This window comes from Leucoraja erinacea, chromosome 3 (genome assembly GCF_028641065.1).
Source record: "Leucoraja erinacea ecotype New England chromosome 3, Leri_hhj_1, whole genome shotgun sequence".
NCBI lineage: Eukaryota > Metazoa > Chordata > Chondrichthyes > Rajiformes > Rajidae > Leucoraja > Leucoraja erinaceus.
The window spans coordinates 100,434,349-100,449,394 of NC_073379.1; the positions used below are offsets into that span (position 1 = coordinate 100,434,349).

General features: G+C 39.8%; 1 protein-coding gene across 2 annotated transcripts in view; it reads left to right on the plus strand.

Annotated features, from left to right (window-relative positions):
* The window catches only part of LOC129695874 (endoplasmic reticulum aminopeptidase 1-like), a 57,480-nt gene that overhangs the window by 13,707 nt on the left and 28,727 nt on the right, over positions 1–15,046 (plus strand). For both annotated transcript variants that reach the window (XM_055633289.1, XM_055633290.1), the window contains 6 exons: positions 1,696–2,363; positions 3,727–3,865; positions 5,043–5,177; positions 5,694–5,814; positions 10,430–10,584; positions 11,789–11,902. In XM_055633289.1, coding sequence (XP_055489264.1) covers positions 1,840–2,363; positions 3,727–3,865; positions 5,043–5,177; positions 5,694–5,814; positions 10,430–10,584; positions 11,789–11,902 — 1,188 coding nt within the window. In that variant the 5' untranslated portion in view covers positions 1,696–1,839. The remainder of the gene's footprint in view (positions 1–1,695; positions 2,364–3,726; positions 3,866–5,042; positions 5,178–5,693; positions 5,815–10,429; positions 10,585–11,788; positions 11,903–15,046) is intronic.

Here is a 15,046-nt window from a genome sequence, read left to right on the forward strand (position 1 = left end):
GGGTAGATTGATGTCACTGCCTATTTCATCAAATTATAAAGCCACGAAAGGCTGGAGTAACTCAGCGGGACATACAGCATCTCTGGAGAGGAATGGGTGACGTTGTCTGAAGAAGGGTTTCGACCCGAAACATCACCCATTCCTATCTCCAGAGATGCTGCATGTCCTGCTGAGCTTTTTCTATCTGCGGTTTAAATCAGCATCTGCAGTTACTTCTTACAAATTACAAAGCCACATTATTAATCTCATTTTAATATTTTCCCTTGAATGAGAAACTTGAAGTCTCCAAACTTGATTGACCTTCAGTTAATCAATTCCATGCATGTCATTCTTTACGTTACGTTCTATTTTGCTCTTTTTTGTTCAGTGTAACTCAGCGAGCTGGAGACCAATTGTGGACAGAGCATAGGAAACCATGAATATGACACTGAAAATATATGCAGTGAGGAGGCTATTTGGTCAATCATATTTTTCACTTGAACAAGTGTGACTCGATGGGTCCCTGTCACAAGGGAGGCCTGGTCCCCCAATGCAAACCGTTCCCCCAACGCAATATTCGACCACTCACCCATAGCCTCCACGGGAGGCCTGGTTCCCCAACGCAACCTGTTCCCCACTCACCCGTTCCCCCAATGCAATATTCCACCACTCACCCATAGCCCCCAACTGTGCAGGGGCGACTAATTTCTCCTTATCCCCAGCACTCCTTCCCCCTCTGCTTCACCCACTTTTCACTTAAAAAAATCCAATTGTACTTGCTGCCAGGACTCAGTGTCCTGTGATTTGCAACATTGTAACAGGCAGGGCCAGCAAATGCAATTGGTTAAGTCAGCCGTTTATGTAAATGAGACCCCATTGTAACGTCATAGCTGCTAACTGCCACTGCAACTTCGTGATTTTTCTCAAACTGGATTTTGTAAAGTTCAAAATGTGAATAACCTGTAAAATATATTCTCAATCTGAATGAAACTTGATACAACACATCACTGGACAATGGTGAACAAGGTGGTCTAAAATTGTAGTGCTATTGTGTACCATTTCGGCGTAATTCAGGGCATGACTCACAGACAGACACGCAGACACACAGACTCACAAACAAACAAGATGAGAATTTTAGTAATATATAGATAATTTTGATTTTCTTCCAAAAGTATGCTTTAACTTGGGTGTAGTTATACTTTGAAAGATGTGAATGATAGCTTGCCTCAATTAACCATTTTTAAATATGATCCTGAATCACGATCGATTGGTTATGGGGTGTTTGGCATGGTATCATAAACAATTGAATAATCAAGTTCAGGAGTGAAACCTAGGATTTTCTTGCTCATATAACGTATGATGCATCTCCCTAAAGATGAATTTAGATTAACTTCACCATTTCCTGATCAAAGCCAATACATTTGCACAAACTACATGCAACAGCTCTCTTAATTAAGTGTTTTCATTAATGTGTTTAATGATTTAAGTAAATAACATTTGGATTTAAATCAGAATTAAGTGTATTTTATCCCAATATGGTCATCAATAAATGAAGAAGGTGTTCCAGTCAACTATTTAAAAGCAGAAAGGTGCTGGGGACTGTCATTACTATTCCTATGCCTAAATTGTATTAAAACATTATTCATGTCGAATTCCAATTAATAAATATAAGCATAGATAATTTTCAACTAACATGTTTTTTTTTTATTCACATAGGACATCATTATTTTCGTAATGCATGACGGTTCATTTACATATAGCAACTGATTGACCACATTGATTTTTGATGAGTGAAAAGGAAAACTGCAAAATCTGTTAAAAATCATCACAAGTGACGGTACCACAGAAACCAGCATCCAGATGGCCACCGCCAAATACCTAAAACTAATAGGATTCATCACGGCTATTGGCCTTTTAGTTGTCGAGGCCTCGAAATATGACCAGAATAACGAGGAGGAGCCAGATTTTCCAACCACATCTGACGGGCAGCGATTTCCCTGGAACAAAATAAGATTGCCTGATACCATTGCGCCAGTGCATTATGAACTCCTTATACAACCAAATCTGACCATGCTGAACTTTTCTGCATCTGTGAGGATTGAGGTTTCCATTGGAATGGACACCAATTCCATCATCTTGCACAGCAAAAAGCTGGAAATCATCAGGACAACTATTGCACTGTTGAAAGGGAATGGATCAATTGGACCAGAAAGCAACCTACATCTATTGGAATATCCAATTCATGAGCAAATTGCCCTACTGTCTGATGGACTCTTGTACTCTGGAAATACGTACATGATTAACATTGACTACATTGGCAATCTATCGGATGGCTACCATGGTTTTTACAAGGGCAGTTATAAAACACAGAATGGTGAATTAAGGTAAAGTTCATAATTTCGAGAGTCTGTGTAAAACATGACAAGGATTGGAATGGATGGGTGGTTGCTGGCGGGCATGAATATGATGGGCCGATGGGTTGGTTTATGTGCTGTATGACACAGTGACTCGGTAATGTCTCAAAAGTAATTAAGAGTGAAACAAATTTAAAATCCAATTGGAAGAAAGGACGCCTCTTCTAAGGCTGATGTTACTGTCATTAGCCTGCCATATCTCTTACCCTTTAGTGCACCAATTGCAACCTCTGTAGTTACTTTCTTATTTATTCTTTTACATTTTACTCATCTTTGAAGCTCATTATTTGTTTTCTTTAGCTCCTAGCTTCTGTTCAGTTTCTAATTTTAACTCCATACCTAATAACGTTGTTAACCTATTTTGATTCACTACACCTATTCTGCATCTATATCTTCACTTAAGGTATAATCCATACATTCATTATTCTGAAGTCAAGCTTCTAGAATGCGCATTTAGATACTTCAAGTCCATTTCCAGTGAGGAAAACTTCACAGTAATGTCTATACCTGCACACCCATTTATCTCAACTGATTCAAAGGGATTAAAATTATGCTTTCCTGACAACCAAGGGCCCTCAATTATTAATTTGGATTTTTGTGAATCTCGCATTCCATTTTAATATGATATCCTTACTTGCTTGAAGATGAATGAAAGCCACTTACAAAAAAGAGAATTCAAAGGTAGCTTGCATATTTTCAACCAAATTTGAAAAATACGTGGACTGGTGTTTGAAAAATTCATATGATATATAATTTTAAAATGAATGTTAATTTACCATGTCTAATTGCAATACTAAAATAAAATGTGTGAAATCTAAACCTGTGAAAAAAAATCTGCTAATATAACCACTATCTGCTAAAAAATCTGTAATTCAGTGGTCAGATTGTTGTTTCATCTCTTTTGTGCTTTTGTGATAATCTGAGAAACTAATAATCAGTCTGAAGAAGGGTTTCAGCCTGAAACATTCCCTATTTCCTTCGCTCCATAGATGCTGCTGCACCCGCTGAGTTTCTCCAGCATTTTTGTGTACCTTCGATTTTCCAGCATCTGCAGTTCCTTCTAAAACACTGATAAACTAATTGTCTATCTGAGTAAACACAAAATGCTGGAGTTACTCAGCGGGACAGGCAGTATTTCTGGAGAGAAGGAATGGGTGACGTTTTGAGTCGAGACCCTTCTTCAGACCTATCTGAGTAATTCAGCATGTTCCTTTCTTCAGTCTTGCACAGAAAGTGCACACTGTCCTACACATACCCACATCCACAATATCCCCACATGTTCACAATATCCTACACAATGCCAACAGGTTCTCTTTTCTTCTGATTTATGCAGAGTTTTGGCTTCTACGCAGTTTGAGCCCACTGCAGCACGCATGGCATTTCCATGCTTTGATGAACCCGCCTTCAAAGCCAAATTTACAATCAAAATACAAAGGGAATCAAGACACATTGCTCTCTCCAACATGCCCATCGTACGTATATTTACCATTCGTTCTTTATTTGTTGACTGTTTTATTATGTGCCATAGTTTAGTTGTAATTTTGGGCAAAAAAACACAATCCAATCAGATGTTTTTCTCAGCACATGACAGGAATTAGGTTGTCCAATTGCATATTTAAGATGAAAGTCAGCAAAGGCTCAGCAAGTACCAGCGCTCAAACTATCAAGATAGAAATGTATCCCTGGTCACTTTGAACTGAGCAATATGGATGTGGCTGTACATTGCATTTCATTTCTGAAGTCTGTTCCATTGACTGTAGTATTGATTTGTCCTTAAAGTATTGGCTACGTGCGAGAAACTTGGATAATGGTACGTGATCTTAAAGTGCAATCCAACATTGTGACACATCTTGGCTATAGCCAACTCTACAATTACCAGACAGTTGGGAATCTAATAAAGCAGAGATATCTGTATCAGACTGAACAAGTTTGCCCAAATGGGTGCAGGCAGAATGGAAGTAGTGATTTCAGCAGTAGATATCCAACAGGGTCAGAGATCCGGTATTAGAGTAGATAATGCCTACCATGTTCTGTGTGCTGAAGCAAAGCAAGAATTTCATTGTCCTATCAGGGACACATGACAATAAACTTACTTGAACTTGATAATTCAGAGAGTAATGAGATTTTGATAGCTGCAACTTGTTGATGTTATCAAGATAAAAAGCAAATTCATAGAATGAGAGGGTTGTTTTGAAGAGTGAATCATAACAAGTGTTTTGGTAGGAGTACTTGAGGCTTGATAAAATGTAAATGGGCCGTTAATGACAAATACCACAGTTATGGCATTAATGTCCCTCAGCAGTCAAAGAGGCTTGCAACCTTGAAGCCCTGAAGACAAAATATATTTGGAATGTTGAAGTCATTTTCCAAGTTTTGTTGAATTATTTGTTTTGACAAAAGCCATAATATTTTATGAATTATCCCTTAATTAATTTGTATGAATGACTGGCTTTCATAAAATAAGGAGCTTTAAAAATCATAACAAAATATGCAAACCATCCTGCATTCCATCGTTCCAAGCTTGAAGTATATGACAACTATCAGTGAATCCATAACTGCAGGAAGAGAAACAATTGTAATGTGGTATAATGCGTTTTCACCCTATTACAATTAATATTGTCAAGACTACAAACAATTATATCTTTTCAGATAAACTCTATTAATTTAGCTGATGGACTCATTGAGGATCAGTTTGATGTGAGTGTAAAGATGAGTACATACCTTGTGGCCTTCATTGTGGCAGATTTCAAATGCTTTACGAAAGAGACCAAGAGTGGAATTAAGGTGAGTTCTCGATCAATGTGCACAAAATATCATGCAATAGGTTGTGTATGATATGTTTTCTCATTAATGCTCATGCACACCATATCATTTGAAAATTATTTTAATATAAATGAGTTCAATGAATAACGACTGTGTGTTATCTCAGTGTCTCAGTGTTAATAATGTCAGAATTCATTCAGATTTTATAAATTTAAGAATACGTGTTCTTCCTGCAGATTATTTAGTCATCTTTGATTAAAAAAACATTTCAACTCAATTTCCTAATTGTTAAAACAGTGTTAGCAATATGTGCACAACTATATGGTGCATTTTTACTAATGATCGGGCAATGGATAAGTTTGCCCGACTTGTCTTTTTGGGGTAACTTTGAATTTTTCCTTCATTGCAAAAGCACCTTGCAATATTTGATCACATTGAATGTACCACAATATTGCAAGTTGGTTAGGCTATATAATGTTAGCATAATATTCACTCAAGGTGTGTCTAGAAATACCTATTTTTTTTTTCCTTTTCCAGATCTCTGTGTATTCTGTTCCAGACAAGATCAACCAGACTACTTTTGCACTCGATGCAGCTGTGAAGCTCTTGGAGTTTTATGAAGATTATTTTACTATCCCATACCCACTGCCAAAACAAGGTAACGAATGAATGAACATCTCAGACATTTTTTTTTCAAATGTTTATGCAGATGCAGTGTTTTCACAATTCGTACCTTATATATCATTATCTCACACTTTTTGTCTTTTCATCTGTGGCCTTTGTCTAACAAACCAATCAATCAAAATCCCATACCCATCTATCACCTATCTGCTGCTGCACCCGCTGAGTTTCTCCAGCACTTTTGTCTACCTATCATCTATCACTCACCAGGCTTTGTCTTCCCCCCCCCCCCACTCCTCTTTCAGTTCACAGTCTGTTAAAGGGTCCAACACGAATTTCCCATCCGGGGATGATTAAAGTTTTATTGTATCATATCGTATCATATCGTAACATCATGTTCTCCAGAGATGCTGCCAGACCCGCTGAGTTACTCCTGTGATTTTATCATTCAACAGCTATAAAGCTGTATGGAAAGGATGGCTGTAAACTTGCATCTATCAAACCTCTGTACTATCTCAATCTGCTTTCTTATTTCTTACTATTGATTCCTCATTGAATTTACAACCGGCATATTTAACTTCTTACTATTGGGGCGATAATGGGTCTTACAGTGCCCACCGTGATGTTTGGGCCAAAGAACCATCATTTATTTATTTGCCTCTGTACTCCACAATTTGAGATTTGTAATAGAAAAAAAACACACATGTGGTTAAAGTGCACATTGTCAGATTTTAATAAAGGCCATTTTTATACATTATGGTTTCACCATGTAGAAATTACCACAGTGTTTATACATAGTCCCCCCATTTCAGGGCCCTACAATGTTTGGGACACAGCAATGTCATGTCAATCAAAGTAGTCATGTTTAGTATTTTGTTGCATATCCTTTGCATACAATGACTGCTTGAAGTCTGCGGTTCATGGACATCACCAGTTGCTGGGTGTCTTCTCTGGTGATGCTCTGCCAGGCCTGTATTGTAGCTTATGCTTGTTTTGGTGGCTCGTCCCCTTCAGTTTTCTTTTCAGCATATAAAAGGCGTGCTCAATTGGGTTCAGATCGGGTGATTGACTTGGCCACTCAAGAATTTACCATATTTTAGTTTTGAAAAACTCTTTTGTTGCTTTAGCAGTATGTTTGTGATCATTGTCTTGCTGTAGAATGAACCGCCGACCAATGTGGTTTGAGGCATTTATTTGAACTTGAGTAGATAGGGTGTCTCTACACTTCAGAATTCATTATGCTACTACCATCAGCAGGTGTATCATCAATGAAGATAAGTGAGCCAGTACATTCAGCAGCCATACATGCCCAGGCCGTAACACCCCCACCACCGTATTTCACAGATGAGGTAGTATGCTTTGGATCTTTGGTCAGTTCCTTGTCTCCTCCATACTTAGCCCTTGCCATCACTGATATGTTAATCTTCATCTCATTTGTCCACGGGTCCTTTTTCCAGAACTGTGGTTGCTCTTTTAAGTACTTCTTGGCAAACTGTAACCTAGCCATCCTATTTTTGAGGCTAAACAGTGGTTTGTATCTTGCAGTGTAGCCTCTGTATTTCTGTTCATGAAGTCTTCTGCGGACAGTGGTCATTGACAAATCCACACCTGACTCCTGAAGAGTGTTTCTGATCTGTCGGACAGGTGTTTGGGGATTTTTAATTATAGAGAGAATTCTTCTGTCATCAGCTGTGGAAGTCTTCCTTGGCCTGCCAGTCCCTTTGCGATTAATAAGCTAACCAGTGCTCTCTTTTTTCTTAATGATGTTCCAAACAGTGATTTTGGTAAGCCTAACGTTCTCATGGTGATAAACAGCAATAAAAGTTTCCAAAGGTGATGGAAAGACTAGGTGCTGAGAGCTCTCTTATACTTGCATTAAGGAAGCAATTAAACACACCTTAGCAATTACAAACACCTGTGAAGCCATGTGTCCCAAACATTATGGGGCCCTGAAATGGGGGGGACTAAGTATAAACACAGCTGGAATTTCTACATGGTGAAACAAAAATGTATAACAATGGCCTTTATTAAAATCTGACAATGTGCACTTTAACCACATGTGATTTTTTTCTATTACAAATCTCACATTATGGAGTACAGAGGGAAATAAATAAATTCTGGGTCTTTGTCCCAAACATTATGGAGTGCACTGTAGATACAAGGGAAATCAGGGATAGTATCAAAGCAAAAGATGAGGCATACAAATTAGCCAGAAAAAGCAGCCAACCAAAGGACTGGGAGAAATTCAGAGTCCAGCAGAGGAGGACAAAGGGCTTAATTGGGAAAGGGAAAATAGATTATGAAAGAAAACTGGCAGGGAACAGAAAAACTGACTGCAAACGTTTTTATAGATATGTGAAGCGAAAAAGATTAGTTAAAACAAATGTAGGTCCCTTGCAGTCAGAAACAGGTGAATTGATCATGGGGAACAAGGACATGGCAGACCAATTGAATGACTAATTTGGTTCTGTCTTCACTGGAGGAACTGAGTGAAATCCAGGTTAGCCGGGAAGTGATGTTAGGTAAATTGAATGGATTAAAGGCCGATAAATCCCCAGGGTCAGATAGGCTGCATCCCAGAGTACTTATGGAAGTAGCTGCAGAAATAGTGGATGCATAAGTGATAATTTTTCAAAACTCTTTGGATTCTGGAGTAGTTCCTGAGGATTGGAGGGTAGCTAATGTAACCCCACTTTTTAAAAAGGGAGGGAGAGAGAAAACGGGGAATTACAGACCAGTTAGTCTAACGTCAGTAGTGGGGAAACTGCTAGAATCAGTTATTAAAGATGGGATAGCAGCACATTTGGAAAGTGGTGAAATCATTGAACAAAGTCAGCATGGATTTACGAAAGGTATATCATGTCTGATGAATCTTATAGAATTTTTCGAGGATGTAACTAGTAGAGTGGATAAGGGAGAAGGAGCGGATGTGTTATCTGGACTTTCAGAAGGCTTTCGACAAGGTCCCACATAAGAGATTGGTATACAAACATAAAGCACATGGTGTTGGGGGTTCAGTATTGATGTGGATAGAGAACTGGTTGGTAGACAGGAAGCAAAGAGTTGGGGTAAATGGGGCCTTTTCACAGTGGCAGGCAGTGACTAGTGGGGTACCGCAAGGCTCAGTGCTGGGACCCCAGCTATTTACAATATATATTCATTATTTGGACGAGGGAATTGAATGCAACATTTCCAAGTTTGCGGATGACACGAAGCTGGGGGGCAGTGTTACCTGTGAGGAGGATGCTAGGAAGCTGTAAGGTGATTTGGATAGGCTGGGTGAGTGGGTAAATGCATGGCAGATGCAGTATAATGTGGTTAAATGTGAGGTTATCTACTTTGGTGGCAAAAACAGGAAGGTAGACTATTATCTGAATGGTGGCCGATTAGGAAAAGGGGAGATGCAATGAGACCTGGGTGTCATGGTACACCAGTCATTGAAAGTAAATATGCAGGTGCAGCAGGCAGTGAAGAAAGCGAATGGTATGTTTGCATTCATAGCAAAAGGATTTGAGTATAGGAACAGGGAGGTTCTACTGCAGTTGTACAGGGTCTTGGTGAGACCACACCTGGAGTATTGCGTACAGTTTTGGTCTCCTAATCTGAGGAAAGACATTCTTGCCATAGAGGGAGTACAGAGAAGGTTCAACAGACTGATTCCTGGGATGTCAGGACTTTCATATGAAGAAAGACTGGATAGACTTGGCTTGTACTTAGAAGATTGAGGGGGATCTTATAGAAACTTACAAAATTCTTAAGGGGTTGGACAGGCTAGATGCAGGAAGATTGTTCCCGATGTTGGGGAAGTCCAGAACAAGGGGTCACAGTTTAAGGATAAGGGGGAAATCTTTTAGGACCGAGATGAAAAAAACATTTTTCACACGGAGAGTGGTGAATCTCTGGAATTCTCTGCCACAGAAGGTAGTTGAGGCCAGTTCATTGGCTATATTTAAGAGGGAGTTAGATGTGGCCCTTGTGGCTAAAGGGATCAAGGGGTATGGAGAGAAGGCAGGTACAGGATACTGAGTTGGATGATCAGCCATGATCATATTGAATGGCGGTGCAGGCTCGAAGGGCCGAATGGCCTACTCCTGCACCTATTTTCTATGTTTATGTAAATATTCTCTGGGCAAATGTATATTTTTGTCATTAATTTGGCAATTTTACCAAATTACAGGAGAATTTTACCTCACAGGATGATTGGAATAAATGGTTGCTTTCAATGCTGTGCATAATTTAATTCCATTAATTAGGAGTTCCACATGCAAATGGAGAAAGAATAATTGCAGAGATATGATCAGGAAGAAGATCAAATACAGTTCTAAACTATCTAGAGAAAAGGCGGATTTGTTGCTCTATAGCAGATTTATGCTTTTTTGCCTCCTTCCTATGTTGTGTAATCTTTTTTTATCTGCTTAAATTCAGCATGAAATAATCACTAACAGAATTTTTTTTTTTTACCTAACTTTAGATTAAAGAAATAATGTTCTGAAATGGTTGTAACTCACATATGCGGTGTGTTGTCACAGTGTATCCCAGAATATCTCCAAATATCGCAACATATTGGAAATGCCGGAACATTTCAAATTGATCCAGGCATGCTTTTGAAACATCTTACGCACCTTATCATAATGTTGCTGATTTCCCTACAGATTTGGCAGCAATCCCTGATTTTCAGTCTGGGGCTATGGAGAATTGGGGCCTAACAACCTACAGAGAAACAGCTCTGCTATACAACACCAAAACCTCTTCAGCTTCTGATAAACTCAGGATTACCATGATCATAGCACACGAGTTGGCTCACCAGGTAATGAAGAGCAGAAGTCAAAAGTTTCAACTTTGAAAATTAAGTACTGACCAGGATAAGCTGGCTAAGAGTGCTATGGCTGAATGTGGAAGTGGCAGGAGAATGGAAGGTTAAGGCGTGCAGTCGGGTTTGTGTGGCAAGCTTGATGTTCAGTCCCTACGCCCTTCAACAGCATGAGCAGAGAGCTTACCCCCTTCCATGCTCTAAGTTTCTACATCATGGTGATTGGTGAACCATATAACCATATAACAATTACAGCACGGAAACAGGCCATCTCGGCCCTACAAGTCCGTGCCGAACAACTTTTTTTCCCCTTAGTCCCACCTGCCTGCACTCATACCATAACCCTCCATTCCCATCTCATCCATATGCCTATCCAATTTATTTTTAAATGATACCAATGAACCTGCCTCCACCACTTCCACTGGGAGCTCATTCCACACCGCTACCACTGGTGAAGTAACTGGTTTGGATAGGATTCTTCTCTGATTCATATTTCCCCACATTGTTGGTCAGGCCTGCCTTCTGAAGGATTAGAATCTGAGGTATTGTGCAATACCCTCACAGAGTGAGTGATGGCTTCCTCTCCCTCCACTCTCATCTCTCCTCAGAGAGCCCAGGTCTCTGTCAAAGATTATGACGAGATAGGTCTTTTGTCATGTTAACAATTCTTCATCTGGGGTGATTTTCCCCAACATCAGATTCCCAACATCGGGTCACTGGCAGCTTCTCCCTCTCTCAATGGTAGAAACTTTCCATGTTTGAGTAACGTAACTTGGCCAAGGATACATTTTTGCCGTTGTAACAAATCGTTTAGTTTAGTTATACAATTTTGCTTGCAATTTTCCTCCTCTCTATGCCTTTTGCCTCATGTATTTAAGATGTAAGAATCCATAATCTGCCCCAGACCTCTGCTGTGGCTGTTCTTATTTGGCTATGAAAACACTCAAAAGTCTCTCAAAAATGAATTAACCTGGCAGTGGAGGAAATCAACCATTGATCTCACTGCTACAGGATACAAAGTATCTGAGTTCCAATGCACCTTGTCAAAATATTATCCTGTGCAAAATATGTTGGGGGAAAAATAGCTGCAGGGTAATGCTCAGGATATTAGTGTCCATGTTTATTAATTGATAGTTGAAATATTGTCATTATATAGCGGGAAAATCCACTTATTCTGTCCAACATTTTATATTTTTCTTAGTGGTTTGGCAACTTGGTGACCATGGAGTGGTGGAATGACCTATGGCTGAACGAGGGATTTGCTAAATTTATGGAATATGTTTCTGTGAACATCACATTCCCTGAGCTGCAAGTTGTAAGTATTGAAAGCCTTTCCTTAAATAGTTCAAACTATGTCGAGTCATTTTATAAGAGCCATTATGACACAGCCATTAATTCCATACAAGCATTGAGATTTTCAGTAATAATTTGTACTCAAATTCCCACACCCATTTGCTTAATAGTCTGAAGAAACCAGCTGAACCATTAATTGGGCTTCTTGAGGGAAGTCAATACATCATGAAATGCAGATATGGCCACTTTTAAAGTAATGGTGTTTCAATGTGCCAGTTTGATAAATGGTTCTAATCTTGCTAATTACCTGTGACAGAAAATTACAGTGTATGCCCTGCCCCGGTTTAACTTCCCAAAATACAACCGTATTGAATCAAAGTTGATGTAAAGTCTTCAGTTATCACATCGAACAAACGTGAAAACATAGAAACATAGAAATTAGGTGCAGGAGTAGGCCATTCGGCCCTTCGAGCCTGCACCGCCATTTAATATGATCATGGCTGATCATCCAACTCAGTATCCCGTACCTGCCTTCTCTCCATACCCTCTGATCCCTTTGGCCACAAGGGCCACATTTAACTCCCTCTTAAATATAGCCAATGAACTGGCCTCTACTACCCTCTGTGGCAGAGAGTTCCAGAGATTCACCACTCTCTGTGTGAAAAAAGTTCTCCTCATCTCGGTTTTAAAGGATTTCCCCCTTATCCTTAAGCTGTGACCCCTTGTCCTGGACTTCCCCAACATCGGGAACAATCTTCCTGCATCTAGCCTGTCCAACCCCTTAAGAATTTTGTAAGTTTCTATAAGATCCCCTCTCAATCTCCTAAATTCTAGAGAGTATAAACCAAAGAAAGGAACTTTATAGTGGTTACCTTACTGCTTTTCTGCCCTCGTACTTGCACACTAATGACTTTGTAAAAGAGCCATAACTGCACGAATAAAGTAAAATTAAAGCAGAACGTGGCTAGTATATGTTCATATTACAACAAAATTGGTGGTATTGTGGACCATGAAGAAGGTTAATGCCCCTGTCCCACTTAGGAAACCTGAACGGAAACCTCTGGTGACTTTGCACCCCACCCAAGGTTTCTGTGCGGTTCCCGGAGGTTTTTGTCAGTCTCCCTACCTGCTTCCACTACCTGCAACCACCTACAACCTCCGGGAACCGCACGGAAACCTTGGGTGGGGCGCAAAGTCTCCAGAGGTTCCCGTTCAGGTTTCCTAAGTGGGACAGGGGCATAACTAAGGTTACAGGAAGATCTAGGTGAATGGGGGAAGTGAAGTAAGGGATGGAAGTGAGGTTAGATGGAATTTAAATCGGACATGTGAGAGGGGTTGTATTTTGGGCAGTTAAACAAGGGTAGGGCATACACTGTAAATGACAGAGCAGGCAGAACGACCTTAGAGTATAGATATGTTGTTCCCTGGAAGTGGTAGACAGGGTAGTGAAGATGGTAGGCACAAGTAACTGCAGATGCTGCTTTACAAATGCTGGAGTAACTCAGTGGATCAGAAGCATTTTTGAGACCGTGAAGGATCAGTAATGTCTCCTGTCCATCTTCTCCAGAAATTCTGCCTGACCCACTGAGTTACTCTGGTACTTTATCTTTTATTGAGGTGAAGATGGTGTTGGACACACTTGCATTTGTTGGTTAGGTACTCTGGGTTGTGACATTATGCTACACAAGCTGCTGGTTAGACCACACCTGGAATATTGTACATAGTTCTGGCCAATCAGTTGTGGAAATGATGTCATTACGCTGGAAGGGATGGAGAAAAGGTTCACGAGGATGTTACCAGGACTCGGTGGCTCCAGTTATAAAGAGAGGCTGGATAGGCTGGGACTATTGCCCCTGGTACGTAGATAACTGAAGGTGACCTTATAGAGATATTTAAAACCATGAGGTGCATTTATTTAAGATGGATGGTGACAATCTTTTTCCCTGGGTGGAATAATCTAAAGCTGTACAGTATTGATTCACAGTGAGAGGGATAATATTTGAATGGGGCAACTTTTTCACACACAGGATGGTGGAAAGCAGTTGCCAGGGGAAGCGATAGAGGCTGGTAAAATTACAATGTTTAAAAATCATTTGGACAGGTACATGGATAGAAAAATGAAGAAGGATATGGGCCAAATGTAGGCAGATGGGACTAGCTTACATAAATATCTTGGTCAACATATATGAGTTGGGCTAGTTTCCATGCTGTGTAAATCTGTGTCAAACATAAGTATCCAGAACAAGCCCGACCTACAAAACAGAAAACAAAACAAAAAATATGAGTGATTTTCAGTTTGGTGATCTGTGGGGTCCCAAGATGAATCCAGCAGGATCTTTGACTATGTGATGTCAGTGAAAGAACTGAATGTTTCGTAACTGTGTTTGCTTATGACGAAAAGGAGATTGGGAAACCAAATTTTGAGGATGTTACAAAGATTGTGCAAAAGGGTATAGACATATTAAGTTGTCTCAAATATTTGAAAGAGACAGTATAAGATATAGAAATGCTAATTATCCACTTTGGTAAAACGAAAGCAAATAAAGTGTGCAGAACAGAGGGATCCGGGTATCCTTTGACATGAAATGCAGAAAGTTAGTGTGTAACTACAGGTAATCAGGAAAATACATTTAATATTAGCCTTTATTGCTAAAGGGCTGGGGGATAAAAGTGTGCAAACATGCCACAACTGCATAGGGTCTTAGTGAAATCATACCTGGAGTATTGTATGCATTTCTGTTCTTATTTATAGAGGGACTGGAGATGGCCAGAGATGGGTCACTATGTTGATTTCTAGGTTGGTTTAGGAGGGTTTTAGATGAATGAAAGGTGATCTTTATGGGCCATGAAAATGAATGGGCTTGAAGGGTAGCTGCCAAGTGGATGAGACCTGGAGTAGAGGAATGTAGAACTAGGACGGATAATTTCAGAATAAGGGTTCATCCACTTAAGATGGTTTGAGGAGTTATTCCTTCAAATTTCTGTAACTCCTAGTTGGATGATCAGCCATGGTCATATTGAATGGCGGTGCAGGCACGAAGGGCCGGATGGCCTACTCCTGCACCTATTTTCTAGGTTTCTAAGTTTCTCTCAAAGGGTTATACCTGTTTGGAGTTCTTTATCCTTGATAGCCATAATGAAGAGTCATTGAACATATTCACTGTCA